This window comes from Fukomys damarensis, unplaced genomic scaffold (assembly GCF_012274545.1).
Source record: "Fukomys damarensis isolate Sample0158 unplaced genomic scaffold, DMR_v1.0_HiC HiC_scaffold_12, whole genome shotgun sequence".
In the NCBI taxonomy this organism is placed as follows: domain Eukaryota; kingdom Metazoa; phylum Chordata; class Mammalia; order Rodentia; family Bathyergidae; genus Fukomys; species Fukomys damarensis.
The window spans coordinates 17,706,751-17,724,012 of record NW_022900924.1 but is presented as its reverse complement, the minus strand read 5'-3'; the positions used below and the strand labels follow the sequence as shown (position 1 = coordinate 17,724,012).

The following is a 17,262-nucleotide window of genomic DNA, read 5'->3' as shown; positions in this document are numbered from 1 at the left end:
GGGGGGAGGGGAGCCGAGGAGGGAGAAAGTTGAGGTTTTAGCGAGTATAATCTGCAAAATAGTATCTGCAGCGAGACGCAGGCCGAGTAGACCTGTCCCGAGGCTTCATGGGTGTGTTGAGATATGTGGTGTGGGCATTGGTCGGACTGGGTAAAGAAGTTGCTTGTTTCTAATCCTGGTGCATTTCCTTAGTGGAAGGAAGATGTTTTGGAATGTTCAGGCTTAAATGTGGCAACTTGGGTTTTTTGTTGTTTTTTCTTTTCTCTTAACATCAGTGGACACTTAGGAAGTACTACCGAGGTTGTGCTGGAATCATACTGTGCACGTTTCTTGTTTTTTCTTAACGGGTCTTGGTTCTACCTTACAGTTTTTAGGCATTTGTACCTTCTCAGTGTTTCTGAGTCTCTGTGGTCTTTTGGTTGGATGAGCCGAGGGACAGGTTGAGTGGTTTTGGCTTGGAACTTTTATCACCTCAGTAAGCTGTTGAGTGGCTCTCATATTCTGGTTGCATAGTTCGCACCCCAGCTCTTTGAGCATTTGCAGCTCAGTTTGGGTCTCCCTGCCCCTGCCCCTGCCCATCAGTTTACCTGCAGCATCTGATCGTTCATAGGTGTTACTCTTTGGTGTTGAGTGGACTTTGGTGTGGTGGTGTCCAAAAAAAGCCCATTTTGTTTTTGTGTTTAATTGGGTCACATCTGTGGCCTGTGGTAGATACAATGTTTGACCTGGGATAAGATTCAGTATGTCTCTGGGCCTAGGGACATATTTTCAGGTCCTGCCTCTGTAGAGTTGACTGCCCTTATTGGGAGGGGACCAACACTCCTGTTCAGTTATTCCTCTTCCTCCTCCCGTGGGCCAACCAGCTTGTGCACTTCCGGAGTTTTTAGCAACAGAAGTTCTCTCCAGGTTTCAGTGTTCACTTTTTTTTTTTTTTTTTGACTGAGGTTCATTGAGGGAGGTGGAGTCCAAGTCAGAGCCCTGGGCTACAGTTTTTCTGATTGTTTGACAGAGATGGTGTCAGCTCAGGTACCGTAGCTCCGGGGACACTCCAGGCTGTGGCTCCTTCCCTCCCCTGCCCCATTTTCTTCAGCAGTTTTCTCTGCCTGGAAAGAGTGGCTTCCCCTGCTGACCTTGATGGCGTCTGACTTCCAAGCTAATGTTAGCTCTTGTTTTCGTCTCTTTCCAGCACCAAAGGAGAGGTGCCCCATGAGGTGGGGTGGGTCCTAGAGTGTGGGTGCGCCTGCTGGAAGAGAGGGTGGGTGAGGGAGGCCCTCTCTGAGCTACCATTGCTCCATGCATCCCCATGGCTGAGTGGAGCCCTCACCTCATCCCACTCCACATCGCAGCTCAGATGCACTCTTCTGTCATCCCCTGACCAGCTCAGCTGGCTCGATCCACATGCCTTTCCTCAGGCCCCTTGGTTTCCCCAAGTGTCACTACCTGTGGAACAGCTAGGGCCTCTGGGCACTGTGTCACCCTGGCAGGGGACCCCTTAGCATAGCCTTCTCTAATGCAGAACTGTTGGAAAATCTTCAGCTCTGTGTTCCGGTTTGAGAAGGTGCTCCTTAAAAAAGGGCTGTCAGAAGTTTTTAAGCCCTTAAGTGAAACTTCTTCCTTTTCTTTCCCTAATGAGTACAACTAGTTGAAAATGATAATTAGGAAATCATGGAAAAGAAAATCTCTCAAGCTGGGAGTGGTGTGGTGCATGCCTGTAAATCCTAGCATTTGGAAAGCTGAGACAGGAAGATCGATGTGAGTTCCAGGCCAGCTTGAAGTACACGGTGAGACCCTGTCTCAAAAAACCGAAACCAGGGGCAGGGGATTTGGCTCAGTGGTTCCGCTGCCTGACTCAAGCACAAGGGGCCAAGTTTGATCCCTAGTAACAAAAAAAAAGAAGAAAAAAAGAAACCAAAACCAAAAACCAGAAATTTGTGTTTATGTGGTCATACCACTGTTTTACCTGTAGTAGCAATTTTTTTTTTTTTTTTTTTTTTTTCTATTAGGGATCAAACTCAAGACCTTGCACTTGCGAGCCAGGCACAGCTCCACAGAGCTACATCCCTGGTCCACACATTGTATCTTATTTTAAAAATTTACTTAAAAATTCATTTTGTAGTTCAGTTCATGTGATCCCATTCATCATATGGAGTTGGTAGGTGAACATAACCCATTTTAATTCTTTTTCATCCCCTCTGTAGCTGTATGAGTGGTATAATTTAAAAGCAGGGGTTTTGAACCTTCCCCAAAATATATGCAAAAGTTTGGGAACTTTTGTGCTTATGTGCATTTTTCTGTTTTGTTTTTGGTACCAGGGATGAACTGAGGCCCTGGTGCTTGCAAGGCAAGCGGCAGAACCACTGAGCTGAATCCCCTCCCTATATGCATTTTTCTCGGGGAAAGTTCCTTAGCTTTCTGTGGATTTTCCAGCGGTGCCCTGTCTCCTGGGTGTTCTGGTAGCTCTTGTGTTTTTATACTCTTGCTCCTTACCCTCTGTGTATAAACAAACCAGGGCCCTCCCTGGAGTCTGCAGGTGTGTGTTTGTGGCCCACAGTAGTGGCCCAACTGAACTTTCCCCAAGCTGGGGATTTATTTAGCTCAGTGGTGCGGCTGCCTGTCCTGCAAGTGCAGGATCCTGAGTTCAATCCCCGATAACAAAAAAAACAAAAACAAAAACCAAAAACCAGCTTTTCCCTGGGATTTTCGCTGTGTTGCAGGACTAAGAGGTAGAGGCGGGGCCTAAGTGTCATCCTCTGTTGTTAGGGTCGTTTGGCATGAAGCTTAGAATCAAGTGAAATGTAAAAGCGTTTAGCTAAAGTTTGATTATTTTGCTTGCTTGAAAGCTCTTGACAGTGGAAAAACTTGACCACTGCCTCCTTCAAACCCTCAGCTCTTGGGATGCCACATTCTGCTGCTGCTGCAGCAATTGCCTTTCTGGCCCTTCAGCTTATCACTTGAACCTTCCCTCCGATGTTTTCAGTCCTTTTTTTTTTTTTTTTTTTTTGAGACAGAGTCTCGCCATGTAGTTGAGACTGACCTGGAATTCACTATGTAGCCCAGGCTGGTCTTGAACTCACAGCGATCCTCCTGCCTCAGCCTCCCTAGTGCTGGGATTACAGGTGTGTGCCACCACACCGGGCAGGTGTTTTCAGTCTTGTTTCAGGTACTGCTGAGAAATTTGCTCTCCTCGTTGCCCTGGAGGTTGCTGGAGTTAAAATGAGCTTTAGGGCCAGGGATTTAGCGCAGTGGTTCCTGTACTGCCTCACAAGCGCCAGGTCCTGAGTTCAATCCCTGGTACCCTACCCCCCCCCAAAAAAAAAGAAGCAGCTTTTCACACCTATGTGATACTGATTCTAGATGTGTAGCTTTCAGTATGGCTGGGCCCCTTAGATTCCACACATGCATCCACCGTAGAGCCCTTGTTTTCTCCCTGCCCCAGCCCCCTGTTCCTCCTGTTGCTTAAATCAGAAGTCTGAATCCTCCAGGGTTCTTCTGTCAGTCCTCAGGTCTGCATTTAGCGTCCCCTCCTGTCCTCCTGTCTGCCGCTTCCTTTCATGCCCTCATAATCTTCAGCTGATCTCCCTTTTGTCTTGCTCCCTGCCAGGATGTGTCCTCTCCCCACACTGTTGCCGGAGCACAGTCCGGTTGCTCTTGTGTGTGAAGTCAAGTCAAGTCTGTCTGTTTGTTTGTTTGTTTGTTTTTGTTTTTCAAGGCAGGGTCTTGCCATGTAGCCAAGGCTGGCCTTGAACTCATCAGTCCTCCTGCTTCAGCCTCTCAAATGCTGAGATTGCAGGTGTGCACTACCATTCCTAGCTTTTATGTGTGAAGCCTTTTAAGGAACTCTTCCTCACAGGGTGTTTCCTCAGTGTGGCGCAGCAGGCCTGCAGATAAGGCTCCTGCTACCTCAGAGTAGTTTTCCAGCAGCTCTGGAGCTTTTTGCAGTTCCTTGAATTGTGTGATGTAGGTTCACAGCTGTCTTACTCTTCCTTCTGTCCAGAATGTCTACCCCTGAGCCCTGTGCCCAGCCCTAGCCTGCAGGGTTCTGTTCTTCCTCTAAGTCTCACCTGCCCAGCAGTTCCTGGGCTCAGAGGCTCCTTCCCCAGGAAGAAAGAGGAGCTTTTTCTGGGACAGTGTGCCTGTAGCTTTAGAGCAACTGTGGCGGTGGCACCTATTTCACCCCTCATCATTGGCAGTATGACATTGGCCAGGTTACTTACCTGCAGTGTGCCTCAGTTTCTTCACTTGTAAACAGATTACAATAATTCCCATCTTGTCTGTTGATAGGCATGAGGAGGAGTCACTAGCCCTTCAGTTAGTGTTAATGCGATAGCAGCATCATGTCGCGCTGTGTATGCTGTGCAGGTCTTTCTCATTCTGGCCTGTGGGGCCTGTGAGAGAAGGGAGGGAGTCCTACTCATCTTTGTAGCCCAGCGCTTGGCATTGAATCTGGTATGTGATTCACAGCCAGATAACTGGGTGGGTGGGTGGAAGTGTGAATGGGGGGGCTAATGAGTCTCTGCAGGTTGTATACTCTGTTAGCTGGTGATGTTAAGTCTTTTTGTACTTGTTAACCAAACCTTTTGGAGAAATAGTTCTTTAAATCCCTTTCCCATGTTTATTTGTTTGTTTGGTACCTGAGATGAACTCAGGACCTAGTGCTTGCAAGGCAGGCTTGGCACCATTGAGCTAAATCCCTGGCCCCCTTTCTCATATTTCTTTATTTCTTTATTTACTTTTCATTATTTGTACATTTTAGGTATGATCACATTCATCATTGGGAATTTGTACCTTTACATGATATATCTTTGTTCTTATTTTTCCTCATTCCCCTGCCCTCCCTTCCAATGTTTTAAGCCCTCCCTATTTGCTTTTTTTTTGGTTACCAGGGATCGAACTCGGGACCTTGCATTTGCGAGGTAGGCAGCAGGACCACTGAGCTAAATCCCTGGCCCTTCACCCCTCCCTATTTACCAAGACTTTGTTTCCATTTTTTCCTTTTCTCATTTTTTCCCTTTCCCTTCTTTCTCCCATCTTTAAATTGGCATTTTTGTCTTTTATTTGTGGAGTTAAAAAAAGGTTTTTTTGGCCTGGCATGGTGGCGCACGCCTGTAATCCCAGCACTCGGGAGGCTGAGGCAGGAGGATTGCTGTGAGTTCGAGACCAACCTGGGCTACACAGTGAGTTCTAGGACAGTCTGAACTACATAGTGAGACCCTGTCTCAAAAAACCAAAAAAAAAAACGTTTTTTTTGTTTGTTTATTTGGATATTAGCCCTTTACTAGATGGATCTCCTGGTCTGTGGGCTTTTTTTTTTTTTTTGACAGGGTCTCACAGTGTAGCCCAGGACTCATAGTGATCCTTTTCCTCAGCCTCCTGAGTACTAGGATCACAGATGTGCCAACCATGCTTGCCCAAATGATTTAATCTAAGCTGAGCATGGTGGCACATGCCTGTAATTTCAGCACTTGGGAGGCTGAGATAGCTGTATCACTGTGAGTTCAAAGCCACCTTGAACTATTTAACAAGAACCTATCTTTAAAATGTTCCTAAAAGTTTTTTTTTTGTTTTTTTTTTTTTGGTAACGGGGATTGAACTTGGGTCCTTGCTCTTGCAAGGCAGGTCACCGAACTGCTGAGCTAAATCCCTGGCCCCCTAAAAGTTTTAATTTTTATGAAATCTGATTTGCCTTTTTTCTTTTGCTACTTGTGCTTTTGGTGTCATTCAAGAAATCATTGCCCAACCCAAACTTGTGAAGATTTAAGCCTATGTTTTCTTGTTAGAGTCTTACCATCTTAGTTGTATTTCAATCCTGAATTAGCTTTTGAGTTAATTTTCTTTATATTGTGTGAAGTAGGAGACACACACACACACATACACACACACCTTTTTGGGGGGGGGTATTTATTTATTTATTTTTTGGTCCTGGGAATTGAACTCAGGACCTTGTGCTTGAAGGCAGGTGTGGCGCTAAATCCCTGGCCCACTGTTCTTTCTTTAAAAAACAGATTGTTTTTGGCAGGGTCCCTTTCATTTTCATAAGTGTTTGGGATCAGTAATGTCATTTTCTGCAAAAACACCAGTTAGGATTTTTTTTTGTACTGGGGATCGAACTTGGGTCCTTGTGCTTTCAAAGCAGGCTTCGGAACCACTGAGCTAAATCCCCAGCCCCCAGTTAGGATTTTGACAGAGACAATATTGTATCTGTAGATCACTTTAAGGAGTGTGGTCATTTTGTCTTCTACTCTATAAATGTAAGATATCATTTCATTAGTTAATCTAAGTAAACCCCAGTATTTCTGAGAGGAAGGACTGAGGAAGTTCCTCCCATGAGTTTTCTGAAAGGTAGTACCTGCTAGATGGAAAGATTCAGTAAATACTGATGGAGTGAGCCTTTGAGTGAATGAATAATATTTCCTTTAAGGGAAATGCTTTTGAGTTGCTTGTGCAGAAAAGGTGTTTGGATACTAAGTAAGGTCTGGAATGCTAAGGAATGCACAGATGGTCCAGGTTTTTAAAACTTTTTATAATGCACTGAGGATGTGGATTCTGAGATCTACAGGTGGACTTTGGAGTTGGGGCCTTGGTTTGTAAGTGATGTCTGTGGATGCTCTCGTTCTCTTTGCTAGGGCAGAGGAGAGAATTCAGAATTGGTATCAAACTGGTAGCACAGAAGACGTTAGATCAGAAGCTTCATGGCAAAATGAGATTGCTTTGACTAAGTCTGTTTGGTCTCTGTGTCAGCTTGTCTGAAGTCCCCCATCACACGCTTCCTCCTAGCTGGTCTTCGTCCTGGAAGGTCCTGGTTGGACTTGTTAACAGAGAGCCTCCTTTGTCTGTCACCTGTTTTTCCTTCAGTGCTGTTCTTTAGGGTCCTGGGTTTTAGTGTTAATTAGTTTCCTCCTGACAAGAAAGCTGCTGCTGATAACAGCAAAAACTTCTCTAGCTTGATTTGGCTGCAGGGTAGAGAGGGCAAGAATTGGGGTCTGTAGAAAAAGGGTTTCTTTCTAGGCATGGTCTGACATTTGCTCTGTTGTTTTCTAGGATGTCTCAGCTGCCAGTGAGCTCCGGTTCAGAACTGTTCTTTTGGATGAGGGAAGATGAGCACTCATGGCCTCGCTAGCCCTTGTACCTGACATTCCTTTGGGCTCTTGGGGTTCCTTCAGGTTTCCACACAAGAAGCTGGGCTCCCAGGGCCTGCACTTGAGTCTCTCCCCTTTGAGCTCAGGAGCTGGGTGCAGCGGCATCTTGCGTCTTGCAGAACCCTCTGGTTCTGTCCTCGGAGAGGATTTATGTGCTGCCCTCTCAGCACCAACTTGAGACCCTCAACAGCTGCCCCCAGAATGCTGCTGGTCTCTGGCTTTGAGGGAGTTGGTAACAGACAGGTGTTGTTCTAGAGGGGGAAGCAGAAGGCGCTATGGGCTGGGGGAGGGAGCAATGTCCCAGATTCTGCTTCTCTGGAGTAGTCGTGTTTTCTGCACCTCTCATCATACTGCAGGCCTCGGGTCTGCCACCCTAGTTCACGTGCACATCTGTGCAGTTCACAGCAAGGCTTTGAAGCCTGCACCTCTGCTGCTGGCTCTGATTGTGAGGGAGAAAGGTGACCTCTAGTTTCCTCATCTGGAAAATGGTGGCATAAGGCATCCAACAGGGTTATCATTGGGAAGTTGAGATGACATCATGTGACATGGTGACCACAGTGCCTCATCTAGTGAGTGCTTAGATTACGCTCACTGCTTCTTACTGCCATTGTCCTCGTCACCCTTGCTGCTGCTTCTTGGCATTGTTTGTTGCTCTTGGGCAGCTGCTAAGTTTGCAGGTCCACTGTCCCTTGGGCATTGTTCTCAAACCCCCACTTCTCTGGGAATTGTCTGTTTTGTCCTCATTTGGCACCAGACCTGACTTGATGTGATTATGGTTAGTATGTAGGCTGACGTGTTGCCCTGTAAGTGTGAGCATGGTGGAACCATTCACAAGTGTGACTGGGGCAGCTGGAACGACAGTGGGAGGAGACCTGGGTGATCCTCTGCTGCTTAAAGGAGGAGTGACTTTTGTGGCGTTGGCTCTTTCCCCAAGAAGGTGGTGGCTGGTTGCTTGTGGGTACCCTGCAGTTTGAAACCCTGCTCTCCCTTGTCCCTTCCTCAGGACAGGCCACTGGCTCCAGAGCTAAGGCAAGGCATGGCAGACAGATTCCTGGCCAGGGAAGGGGGAAGTCAGGACAGATGGGCAAGAAGAGCTGCAGCAGCAAGTTGGGGTTTGGAGCAAGCTGAGTGGGGTGAAGATCAGAGCAGCTGTGCTTCCTGAGGTGAGCACTTGGGCCCACAGAGGCCTGCCAGGTTCCTGGAGTACTTTGGGCTGCTGCAAAGGAGATACTAAAGGACCTGCCTGCGTGTCAGTGGCACGCACTGCACAAGACTGGCAGCTCCCTGCAGGTGCCGCTCACTGTGGAAGGATTGGTGGCTGTGAGGCTGTGTTCCTGGAGAAAGGTGGGCTGCTTTTCTTCAGATGCAGTTGGATGTTCTGGGATGTCAGGGGGACTGCTTTTGTGGAAGGGGGTCTCTATGGAGGGTCCTCTTCACTGGTGGGATGCTCAAAGGCAGCTGTCCAGGGATGTAAGCCAACAGAAGGGTGGGTCATCCTGCCCACATGTGACAGGCAGCAAGAGGTAAAAGGATGGCAGCATGCTGGAGGGTGATCAGTTGGCTGAAAAAGGGCCAGAGCATCCGGTGATATTTAAAGGGTTTATGGCATGAGCAGTGCATCACTCTGACGGGGACTGACCTGCTCTTCTCCTAACCTCTGGAGCTGGGTACAATGGCATCTTGCATCCCAGGTTTGCAAGAGGCTCTGGGCTGGTGGCCAGGTTGTAGGGACTGGAGGCAGGAGCTATGGCCATCTCACTTGATGTTCAGCGTTTCGTGCCTCCTTGTATTGACCTCTGCTTGCTGTGCTTTCTTTAGGTCATAGAGAGAGGAACCCTTGGAGACTGGGGTTCTCCCAGGGCTCCTGGGTACTGGGCTGTGGGGTGAGAGACCAGTGGTGTCCTCCCTCCTGTGTCCTGCCTCAGAGGGAGACCAGTTGCAGGCACCTAGACCGGCCTGAGGCGGAGCCTGAGCCCATGGGGGTGGGGTGGGCACAGAGGGCTTCCAGAAGGCAGTGTGTGAACCAGTCCTGTGTGTGCCTGGCTTAGCCCCTGCCATGGGGAGGCTGCGGTGGTGGAGAGGTCAGCTGTGTGACCCTCTCCTACCTTGGCCTGGCTGCATTGGGCCTGTCCTACGGTAGGAGACAGAAAGGTCTTGAGCCAAGGCCTCCTGCTGGCAGAGGCCAGGTGTGCTCCCTGTGGTCCTGTCTAACGGGTTTAAGATAGCCGCCTTTATCCTCAGTCCTGGAGCAGAAGTGTGAATCAGGCGGCAGCCACAGGGATAAGCTAGTTCGTGGAGGATCCTTCCCTGCCTCCTCATTGGGAGTCGCTAGAGATCCTTAGTTTCTTGGTGTGTGGACAGGGTTCCCCTGTGTCCAACTCTGTCTTCACTGTGGTCCTCTCGGGGTGTCTGCCTGTGTCCTGACAGCCCCTGTGCAGAAGGACCTGGGTTGCTGAGTAGGGTTCATCTGAGGGGCCTCCCCTGCCTAACCACCTTAGAGCCCATCCCGTACACATTTCAGTAGTACCAGGGCTTAGGGCTTCATCTCCTTCCGGGGCAACAGCTGAGTCTGGAACACTCTGTTTGGGGGTCCTGGAACCCCTGTAGCCTTGCATCTCACTGCTGTCCTGTTCTCCGCAGAACCGGGCAGTGGGTCGGCCCAAGGGCAAGCTGGGCCCGGCCTCCGCAGTGAAATTGGCTGCCAACCGAACGACGGCAGGAGCTCGCCGGCGCCGGACGAGATGCCGCAAGTGCGAGGCGTGCCTGAGGACAGAGTGTGGAGAGTGCCACTTCTGCAAGGACATGAAGAAGTTCGGGGGCCCCGGACGGATGAAGCAGAGCTGCATCATGCGGCAGTGCATCGCGGTGAGTGCACCTGTGCAGCCGCAGCTGTGCTTGTGTGGGTGGGGTCAGGCCCATTCTCTCTCATCCTCTGCTTTCCTGCCACGCGTCCTAGTCTGGTGGTCTCTCAGCCCCTCCCTTCTTGTTAGGGCCAAGTACTTTGAAGTTCCCTCGTTAAAGATGTCCGGGCAGCCTGCCCTGTCTTTGACTCCATAACCAATATTTACAGCCCATTCCATGAGGATTCTGGGCCCTTTCCCTCTGGTCTGCCTTCCTCAGGGTCAGAGGTCTGGGTGAAAAGTCAGTGACCTCCTCAGGAGACCACCCCAGTCAGAGAGGGGTGGTAATGGGTCCAAGGAGCTGTTGTAGCCACTAGTGCTGGGAAGCTTGGCACAGTTGACCCTGATTCCTTCCTCCACACACGTTGCTGTTCCCGGGGTCCAGTGGCTGTCCTCGAGATTGGGCATCCTGGTCACCCTGGGAAGGCTGGCTTAGCGGGGGGACAGTATTCCTGGGCACTGGTGAGCTCCACAGGCCCAGCCTGGCATAGGGAGAGCCTTTTCTCTCTGATGATGCTGATGCCTTCTAGCCTGGCCACACCTTCCCCCTCTCCCTGCACACTCGCCCTGCTTGTCTTTTATTAACTTGTGATTTAAAAAAAAAAAAAAAAAAAAAAAAAAAACTACTATAAAATTTACTGTCTTAATCATTTTCAGTTGTGTAGTACAGTAGTGTTAATTATATATGCACATGGTTGTGCAGCTGATTGCTAAAACTTTCATCTTGCAAAACCAAAACTCTGGCTGGGTGTAGTGGCACACACCTGCAGTCCCAGTACTTGAGAGGCTGAGGCAGGAGGATCACTGAGTTTAAGGTCAGCCTGGGCTACACAGTGAGTTCAGGACCAGCCTGAACTACATAGTGAGACCTTCTCTCAAAAACAAACCAAAACTCTGCACCCATTGAACAACTCCTCCCCCTTCCCTTCTGTCTAGCTCCTAGAAACCACCAATCCATTTTCAGTTTCCAAGAGTCAATGCAGCACCTCATGTAAGTGGAATTATGCTCGTTTGTTTTTGTGATTGTCTTAATATCCTCCAGCTTTATCTGTGTTGGAACTTGTGACAGATTTTCTTTTTTGGCACTGAGGATTGAACCCAGGCCCTTTGCACTGAGTTACATCCCCTACCCCTTTTCTTTTATTTTGAGACAGGGTCTCACTAAGTTGCTTAGACTAGGCTTGAACTTTTTCCATCCTCCTGCTTCAGCCTCTCGTGGTGCTTGAGATTACAGGCAGGTGCCAGTATGTAAGATGACAGCTTCTTTTTAAAGGCTGAATAATATTCCGTTGTACAACTACATCTTTTTTTGCCTGTTTTGTTGATGAACATTTGCATTGCTTCTCCATCTTGTTATCCTGAATAATGCATTGAACATGGATGTACAAGTCTCTTTGGGATCCTGATTTCCCTTTTCTGGGATGTGGAGTTGCTGAATCATGTGTAATTCGGTTTTTCATTTCTTGAGGAATTCTGTACTGTTTTTTCTCAGCCACTGTACCATTTTGCATTCCTGTGAGCAGTACACAAGGGTTCTCATTTCCCTAAATCCTTGCCAACATCTGTTATTTTCTGAACTTTTGTTTATTTTTATTTTTAAAATTTAATTTTTGTTTTGTTTTGTTTTGAGACAGGGTCTCACTAGTGCAGCCTGACATTGAACTCACTATGTAACCCAGCTGTGTGCTCCCCAATTATATGTGTCTACTGCCACACCCTGCTAAATTTAATTTCTTTCGTTCTCTCTTTTTTTTTGGTACCAGGGATCAAACTCAACTCAGGATCTTGCGCTTGCGAGGCAGGCGGCAGCACCACTGAGCTAAATCCCCAGTCCTAAATTTAGTTTCCTTTTTTAAGACAGGTCTCATTATGTAGCTTAGGCTGATCTTGGAACTCACTGTGTATCCCATGCTGGGTTTGCACTCATGATCTTCCTGCCTCAGCCTCCCGAGTGCTAAAACTACAGGCATGTGTCACCACACTTAGCTTTTTTTTTTGAGTCAGGGTCTAGATCTGTAGTTTTTGCTGCCCGTGAACTCACACTATACCCCAGGGTGGCATCAGATTTGCAGTGACCCTCCTGCCTCAGTCTTCCAGGTGGTAGGGTTACAGATGTGTGCCATTGAAACCCAGCTGTTAGTTTCTAATAGTGGTCATCCTGGAGTGCATTAAGTACCATCTTACTATGATTTGTTTGAGTTTTTTGGTACCAGGGATCAAACTCGGTACCTTGGGCTTGCAAGGCAGGTGGCAGCACCACTGAGCTAAATCCCCGGCCCTTGAGCACTTTCTTATGTACTTGGTAATTTGTATGTCTTCTTTGGAGAAATATCTGTTTCGTCTCCTTTGCTCTTTTCTTTTTTTTGGTACCAGGGATCAAATTCTGGACCTTGCACTTGAGAGGCAGGTGACGGCAACACTGAGCTAAATCCCCAGCCCTTCTTTGCTCGTTTTTAATTGGGTATTTTTGGTGTTATGTTGCTGCAAGGTTGAAGGAGTTCTTCATACATTCTGGATATTAACCACCAAGATCAAGTATTACCTGTCATGGATGCATGGTTCTGGAAAAGAGGGTCTGTGTGAGCTTTTGAATTTGAACAGGATTTTTTTTTTTTTTTTTTTTTTTTTTTTTTTTTTATTGTACTGGAAATTGAACTCAGGGCCCTGTGCTTACCAGGCAGGCACTACACAGCTGAGCTATATCCCCAGCCCTTTGAACAGGATTTTAAGGAGCTTGTCTGGAGACTGTTGGTTTGGACAAGTCTCACCTAAGACTTAACTGCCTTGTTGGCAGTAAACCCACAGCTATCTTTTTTGTCTTCTCCTCTGGTGCCCAGGGCCCAGTTACAGGAAACCTTTGTGATTGATCACCTTATCTTTGGTGCCTGCTGCTGTGCCTGGCACATGGGCCATGTTGGTAGGAGTAAACTTGTCTCCTGCTACCTCTAATCCCACAGACTTCTTGAGCCAGCCAGTCCTTCTGATTCTTTTTCCAGCCCTCTGTATTTTCTCCTTTGGCTCTGTCTCCCTTGGCTTCTTCCCCTGGCTTCCCTCCCCTCCCGGATCTCTGCAATAACTTTGCCCCTGGTTCCCCTCTTGCTGCTGCCCATCTCAGAGTTTGTGTCCTGAGCCCAGACCCTCCTCTTGCTGCCAGGGCTGTTTCTACACACATCTAGCTCCAGGCTGCCTGCCACACCCCCACGCTGAGTTTGTCCTGTGTGGACCTCTCTGGCCTTGTCCACTTGGAGATCTTTCCTTCCGCCTTTCTTGTCCTCCTAGTCCTCCAGAGATTGGCTTTGCTGCTCCAGATTACACTTGAACACGAACACAACTTTTTCACATTTTCTTGGATTTCAGCAAGTCGTATCTTTGTCTTCTCAAGTAGTTTGAGGAAAACAGCTGTCTCCTCACTTCCACACCCCTCTCAATAAATACCTTGTTCTGTGAGTTAGCAGATGATGTTAGGTGTTTGTGGAATGATAAATGGCTGTCTTACCTTCAGTGTTCTGTGTGGGTTCAAATGTTTGTGCTGTATTGTGGACTTTTCCACTGCAGCCGAGCGTATCCTGGCTTGTTTGAAGCAGTTTACTAAAACCTGTGCCTATGTGTCCATGTATTCTGTACTGATTCGGGCCAGGAGGCCAGGTGAGCAGGGGGGCGTAGGCCCACCTGGCCTCTGTCCTTGGGGGTCCAGCATCAGAGTTGGTGGTCTTGGAGCCCTTTATGGCCTTAAAATCATAAAGACCCCAAAGTGCCCTTGTTTATGTAGTTTATTATTATATGTGCTGCCAAAGGGGGCACAATTTGTTTACTTATTAATATCTACTGTACTCAAGGCTGGGTGTAGTGGTGCAGCCTGTAGTCCCAGCATTCAGAAGGCTGAGGCCAGGAGGATTGCCATGAGAAAAAGGCCAGCCTGGATTACATAATGAGACCCTGTCTCAAAAAAAAAAAAGGGAGTGGGGGAACTTAGCTCAGTGGCACTGCACCTGCTTCATAATCACAGGTCCCAAGTTCTCTCCCTGGTACCGCAAAGAAAAAAACACCCTGCTATATTCAAAGTGAATTTTTAAAAAATACTTTAAATTCATTTTGAGAATAAAAAAAACCTTACATATTTTTAAATGAATATAAAACATTTTTATAAGAACCAACTGCATCATCCAAAACAAAAATAGGAAAAATGACAGTTTTTCATGTCTTTGTGAAACTCTTGTGTCTAGTTCATTAGAAAAGGATCTGGATTTCCACATCTGCTTCTGTACTCCAGTCTGTGGTATTAGGTTGTTTTGGGAGGAGGAAGAGGAGAACCCAGATTCCACAGATAGATAGTGGGCAGGGGGAAGTATGTGAGTAGTCTGTGCAGGAGCAAAATCTGGAACTCAACAGGTGGCAGCTTTTTTTTTTCCTGTACCTGGGATCAAACTTGGGTCCTTGTGCTTGGGAGGCAGGCTCAGCACCACTGAGCTAAATCCCTGGCCTAAGATCCTATTTTTTTAATCACTAACCAATCAGAAAAGCTTTGGAAAGCCTTCTATTTTATAGTGGCTTATGTCAATTTTCCAAACTTCTCATATTCCTTTGGATACTTGAATTTTGTCATTTGTACCAGATACTATTAGTGTGAGTTATGAGTATGACTTTTTCTGGAAATGACAGGCTCGCTTCTCCGATCTTCAAAAAAAAAAAAAAAAATGCCAACTTGGTTTCCTCAGTTCTTTCACATAACACTGGCAAGGCTGTGTAGAGAAGGTGGTCTGCTGAGCTCACGTCTCCTTCACAAGTGCTTTTCCTCTGGTGGTGAATGGTCCTGCAGCGTGCAGAAGTGCTGGGCACACACTTCCTATGTGGAAGGATGTGTGCTCAAGTGTCGAGGTTTTCCTAGAATTAATAATCCAAGACATTCTTTAGTGAACTGGGGGACTTCTCAGTGTGTGTGTGTGTGTGTCCTGAGCAGCCAGTGACGGCTAGGACAGCTGGCTGTTGCCTGGTGCTAAGGAGCCTGTGGTTTTGGCCTCCAGTGCTTGTGTGCCATGAGCAAGCAGAACGTGGCTACCTCTTGATCTGGAAACAGCCGTTCTGGAGGAGGCCTGATCCCTTCTGGTGGGATGATCCCCAGCCCTCCATGGGTCTGGGCCGGGCTCCCACCCCATCTCTTTCAGTTCTTTTCCAAGTGGAGACCTTGCCTGACTCCAGTTTTAACTCGGGCCCCCATCTACCCTCCCTGCCCTGTTACTCCCTCCTGTCTGCTTCCCTCCACTAGAAGACAGGCTCAGGGTAGAAGAGATTTTAACCTAGGTCTCATGGACTACTTGGCCTATAGAGGTCACAGACTGGTAAGCGTGTGCACGAATGGCCAGATATGCTGGGCTCCACTTGTGATGTCTCCTGGCAGGCCCAGGAGAGCAGCTTAGTGTCGCCGACCTGGTCCTCCAGGCGTCTGTCTTCCCTGCTGCTGACTTGTGTGTCTCCTGGCTCCTCAGCCAGTGCTGCCCCACACCGCTGTGTGCCTTGTGTGTGGCGAGGCGGGGAAGGAGGACACAGTGGAAGAGGAAGAAGGCAAGTTCAACTTGATGCTCATGGAGTGCTCCATCTGCAATGAGATCATCCACCCTGGCTGCCTTAAGGTGAGCGGCCTGGGACCTCAGCTTGCTGTGCTCAGCCCCGGCCTCTGGTGGTACTGATGTGGTCTAGGTCCCCGCCCCCCTGCAGACTGCTGGAGGTAAGGAAGGGGTGGCACAGCTTGCTGAATTCTCCAAGAACCGAGTCTGGGGATTCTGTATCATATGATGGGCCCAGAGCAGCAAGAGTCTGGAGTGGTGGCCCTGAGAGAATGAACTCGCTACCACCATCACCTTTCTGTACCTCAAGCCTTTAAAAGGGTCCCGGTGTCTCAGGAGGTGGAGAACACAGGCTGGGTGCCAGAGCAGAGCCTGCCTCCAGGCTTCTGGGAGAAGAGGGCCTAGGCCAAGGAGGGCGGGTCCTGAGTGACAAGTGGTTGCTTTCCTGTGCTTCTGCACCAGGAACCGGTTCCTTTGGTGTGCCGGGGCAGGGCTGCCTTGTGGGTGACCTCTGTACCTGCCCGACTTTGACAGTAGGTTCTGCCTTGGAAAGAGACCACTATGGGCTAGCACATCCTCCTGCTCTGAGAATGTGGAGGGAGGGTAGGTGGGCCAGGAAGGTTCGTAGGCTCCAGCTTCCTCTCACCGGGGTGTGGGGGGGTGTCAGCCTCACTCCCCTGCCCAGCTGTCCACAGACAGGCACTACCCTCGGAAGGGCTGCTGTGATTCCGTGGCTTTGGGAGTCACCCCTTCCCATTGAATAGGCTGCTTATTTCTCCTCCCCACAGCTCATGTGAATGATGTAATGCATGTTGGGTCCTTTTTGTGTGCCCGGCCCGGAGCAGATTGCTTTGCTGGATTCCCTCACTGAATCCTCCCAGGCCGATGCAGCTCCAGCTGATGGGTCAGGGCATTGGCCCGCGGCTTAGGGATGGCCGAGCCAGAAGGTCCAGCGTTTCAGCTCTGAGTTAGGCATCTAGACGGCCCTATGCAGCTGTTTTCTTTTGGCTGGAAATGGGATGGACGTGGCTTAGGGGACCCCATCCCCTCTAGGCCCAGCCTGGCACCCCTCCCTACCTGCTGAGTCGAGCCTATCCTTTTAGATTAAGGAGTCAGAGGGTGTGGTCAACGACGAGCTTCCAAACTGCTGGGAGTGTCCGAAGTGCAACCACGCTGGCAAGACTGGGAAAGTGAGTGCAGGCTCCAGTTCCCGGGGCGCAGGTGGGCGGGGGTGCGGAAGTGGGCCTTGTCAGGACCAGCCTGGCAGGTGGTCAGGCAGGGGGCGCGGCGGCTGGCCAAGTCCAAAGGTATACAGTCGGGTTGTTCCTTCTCCCTTCTTGGCCTACAAGCAAAAGCGTGGCCCTGGCTTTAAGTATGCCTCCAACCTGCCCGGCTCCCTGCTCAAGGAGCAGAAGATGAACCGGGACAACAAGGAAGGGCAGGAGCCGGCCAAGCGGAGGAGTGAGTGTGAGGAGGCGCCCAGGCGCAGGTCGGATGAGCACCCCAAGAAGGTGCCGGTGGACAGCATCCTGCGCCGAAAGTCGGATGATGTGCACCTGAGAAGGAAGCGGAAATACGAGAAGCCCCAGGAGCTGAGTGCACGCAAGCGAGTACGGTGGGAAGGAGGCCGGGAGGTGGGCGGGCGGCCTGGCTGGATGGGTGGGG

The 17,262-nt window shown here is 49.1% G+C and overlaps 1 protein-coding gene across 1 annotated transcript in view; it reads left to right on the top strand.

Annotated features, from left to right (window-relative positions):
* Positions 1–17,262, top strand: part of Kdm2b (lysine demethylase 2B) — a 115,224-nt gene that overhangs the window by 86,808 nt on the left and 11,154 nt on the right. Inside the window, exons 14-17 of the mRNA XM_033762450.1 lie at positions 9,777–10,001; positions 15,520–15,663; positions 16,701–16,787; positions 16,947–17,207. Of these exons, the coding sequence (XP_033618341.1) occupies positions 9,777–10,001; positions 15,520–15,663; positions 16,701–16,787; positions 16,947–17,207 (717 nt within the window). The remainder of the gene's footprint in view (positions 1–9,776; positions 10,002–15,519; positions 15,664–16,700; positions 16,788–16,946; positions 17,208–17,262) is intronic.